Source organism: Cibotium barometz, chromosome 41 (assembly GCF_041138505.1).
Source record: "Cibotium barometz isolate CiBa-2024 chromosome 41, ASM4113850v1, whole genome shotgun sequence".
Classification (NCBI taxonomy): Eukaryota; Viridiplantae; Streptophyta; class Polypodiopsida; order Cyatheales; family Cibotiaceae; genus Cibotium; species Cibotium barometz.
In genome coordinates, this window is record NC_141086.1 from 23951191 (window position 1) to 23955030 (window position 3840).

Genomic DNA, 3840 nt, shown 5'->3' on the forward strand with positions numbered 1-3840 from the left:
TTAATACACACACTCTTGTGCAATGTGGTTTGAAGATTCCTACATAACTTTTATACATATACTGTTGTGTAACGTGGTTTGAAGATTCCTACATAATTCATAGACTTTTACAAACTCAAGTTTTCCTTTTAAAAAATATAGGAGATTGTTTTGTGACCTTGTACATTGTTGTTGGAGACATGAGTTTAGTTCTCCATAATGCAATGCTCTTCAAATAATTCATCAAGAGTTTGTAGGTAAATTTTTTTAAATTCTTACAATTTGATTGAAATGCACAATATATATTTGCAACTCAACTATGGTGCTTATTGATAGATATGTGCTTAATAGGGATACCCTCCCCATCCATTCAAAATGGCACCCCTCCCCACTTAGAGAGAGAGAGAGAGAGAGAGAGAGGTATATATATGTATATGTGTGTGTGTGTGTGTGTGTGTGTGTGTGTGTGTGTGTGTGTATATATATATATATATATATATATATATATATAGAGAGAGAGAGAGAGAGAGAGAGAGAGAGAGAGGAGTGTGGTGCATGTTTCCATATAAAAAGAGGAAGGAAATGGGTATAAACGAGGGAAAATGCCACATTTTTTAATCTTAGTATCTAATAAGAAGAAGATACAATGGAGAAAACTCTTTGGAGTGGGAGCTGCAAGTTGTTGTATAATTATCATAGGAAAATGCCTACTAGTAGGCCATGTAAGGAGTTATTTTTGTAGGTATTATATGCAAGTACTCCATAATAGTGCATGGAGGGACGCTCCAAAAGCTAGGCTAAACTTTAGTGTAGACATATAATGTATCCTAGCTTTAACTTTTGTGTAGATGCATAATGTACATGCATCCTTAGCCAGAGTGCATAATGTATGCAATGTGGCTAAGGAAAGCTCTGAAAAAGCAAGGGCTATTGTTTTATGCGAGCTACTAGGCTAAACTTTTTAGAAGAAATATTTATTTATTGGAAGTGGGGAGATAGGAAGGGGTGATATAAGGAGGGGTTAGGAGGGTCATCTTGCACCACATAGCTGTGTTGTGTTACTGTGAAGGGTGGTAAGGGTGGGGGGTAGGGTCTTGTTGGATAATCATAGGATTTCTCTTGTGAAGGGGAGGTTATATGCTTCTTGCTAGGATATATATAGTGTTGCTCTTGTTAAGTGGTGCTAGGATAGGGGGCAATCTTCACCACACCACCAAGTTGATTATATAAGCTTGTTTTTTTTTTTTTGCAAGGAGGGGGTATTAGGAGATAGAGAGGGGATAGGGCCATCTTCACCAAGCTGATTAGAAGAGGGTTAGTTGGTTAATTACATGCTAAAATGGCTGAGGAAGCACAAGGGGCAGCAGGCAGTGAGGAGCCAACAACAGCAAGGAGCTGGGCTAGAGTGGCCACTCACTTGGAGGCAGCCATAGGTGCCATCCCTAGGCCCAACTTCCAAGCCATCACAAACCCTAAACTCATGGCCAAGAACCTCAAGAAGCTCTGCAAGAGCCTCAAAGCCCAGCTCAAGGAGGTGATGCAGCAAACCAAGGAGCTCTGTGGGCGTGTCTACCTCCTCCTCAAGCAGCTGGCCAGCAAGATCTCCGAGCTCATCTCCACATTCTTTGACTACATTTCTGAGAAAGTCAAGAGCTTCTTCAAGTGGATCTCTGACCTCGTCCAGCGCTTCAAAGCCAGGTTTGCCCACCTTGATTAAACCAACCTTCTTAAGCTAATCTTTGAGATTACCGTGCTAATGTGGGCTGTGGGCTGTGGGCTGTGGGCAATCTTTGAGATTACCGTGCTAATGTGGGCTGTGGGCAATCATTCAAAGCTATTAATAAGCAGCCGGTCTGTTAATGTACCCCCCTTAATCATCCCTAATCCAGGCCCTATATGGCCTTGGTTGTTGCATTAAGTAGTTGATTCAATTAATGCAAAGCGTGATCTGTGTGAGATTCCGATGGGCTTTCCGCTCTTCTTCTAATTGCCTCGATCTGCTAATTTGTGCAAAATCATTCTGATTAGCACCTTAATTGGCTACTTAATTTTTATCTGAGTTTACCACACTCGATTAATGATGGGCTGTGTGCGTTCACACTTGGACGTTGGTTTTTATGTACTGTTAATGATGGCCGCCGTGCGTTCACACTTGGACGTTGCGTTTTATGTACTGTTAATGATGGGCGCTGTGCGTTCACACTTCTCATGCGTGGCCATTGGGATCCATTTTACCATTTAATTTTTTAGTTATATCAATTGTACCCTTATCGGCCCGCTTACCTTCAAATTAAAGCTTAATGTTAAATACAAACCTCAAACTTTGTATTTTAGGGTTGAAACAATTTTTTTACCCATTGTAGAGGGTTGATTTTTGACGGGCACCCTTCGCCTTCAAAATTGACGGGTTTGGTAAAATATAGCAAGTTTTTTTTTTTGTATTGTAGTGTAATTTATGACGGGCATTTTAAAATTTTGCAAGTATTTTACGGCCAAAATGCTCAGAAAAGGGAGTGATGCCCGTCAAAACGCAGCTATGCACACACGCATGTACTAATCTTTTTGTTCACTGTTTTGATTAGTGATTTATTTATTTGTGGCATAATATAGATCCTAACTCATTAATTACATAGTTTCTTTTTTGGTTTGTTTCCAATCCTAGTTATTGCTATAGCAAAAAAAATACAAATTTATGCAAGGTATAACGTCATATCAAAGAGTATATGTAAGAAAACCAATCAAATTGTGTCATTAGACGAAATTGTATCATTAGATAGATTGTGTAGTAACTAGATTGTGATGCTCACATATATATTTGGTAGTAGGAACTCTTTTTCACTACAAGCTTTATGCTTAAATTATACAATGACATTTGTTCCTATAAATTTGTGGATTGATGAATTTTTCAGTCTCAAAGTCACCACTCAAAGTCACCATTACCATTCACCAATGGGTGGTGAGCATGACACAGCAAGTCTTCATGAAACGTGAACCATGTAAAGCAAGAGGTAGTACGGTTTTGAAAATCATCAGTACTAGTGTGAATGCTTGTACTTCCATGATGCTCTTGTGGACATTTTCCATTTCCAAAGATATTTCACATTCATGCAAGTGTCATGTATACTTTGTGTTTCTCATAATTATTCAAAGGTCATTGATCTTTGCAAAGATTGCCCTTCTTATTTAACCTCTCCTAGAAGGCTATTTAATGTCATGAAGAATGTGCGCATCATACAAAAAGAACATAACATGTGCAAAAATCTATGTGAGTTAGTTTAGGTTAAGTGTATACAATCAATGCAAGTTTAATCTTAGCATCAACACGTTGGTGCGTGTAACTTATTCGATCAAAATGCCACATTCCCATATAAAGCAAGATTGATTGTCTGATAAAGAGCCATAACACGTAAAAGTACAAATAATTATATTTCCATAACCCTCTTGTAAAACTATATTTTAAATTATCATAAAAATTTGACTCTCTATGCAAGCGAGAAAAGTAACTACACCTTTTATAGATTTTTTGTTTCCACATAGTGTAGATAGATGCCTGCACATGCTTCTTGTTTGTTACCCTCTCCCAAAAGGGTTTTCATGTTATATAGAATAACATCTATATCGTAAGAACATGGTAATATCAACGAATCAATCTTTAAAGGAGCGATATGTAGAGTTTATGATGCAATACACACAAAAGACATGCATGGTAGTCTCGAGGAATCAATCTTTAAAGGAACATGATATGTAGAGTTTATGATACAATTGTATTCACAAAAAAGACATACATAGTGTGTGTATTGTGCCAAGGTAAATGTATTAAGCCCACATATGATAGTATTTGGTGGTGGATGCTTACATGCG

General features: G+C 37.9%; 1 protein-coding gene across 1 annotated transcript; it reads left to right on the top strand.

Moving 5' to 3' along the window:
* Positions 1-1028: 1028 nt before the first annotated feature.
* On the top strand, positions 1029-1937 carry LOC147614796 (uncharacterized). The gene has a single exon (XM_086779779.1). The coding sequence runs from the start codon at positions 1319-1321 to the stop codon at positions 1694-1696; it is 378 nt and encodes a 125-aa protein (XP_086635905.1). The 5' UTR covers positions 1029-1318; the 3' UTR covers positions 1697-1937.
* Positions 1938-3840: the final 1903 nt, after the last annotated feature.

Bases quoted from the DNA above. Each gene is read 5' to 3' on its own strand.
- LOC147614796 (XM_086779779.1), top strand. From the start codon at position 1,319: ATGGCTGAGGAAGCACAAGGGGCAGCAGGCAGTGAGGAGCCAACAACA.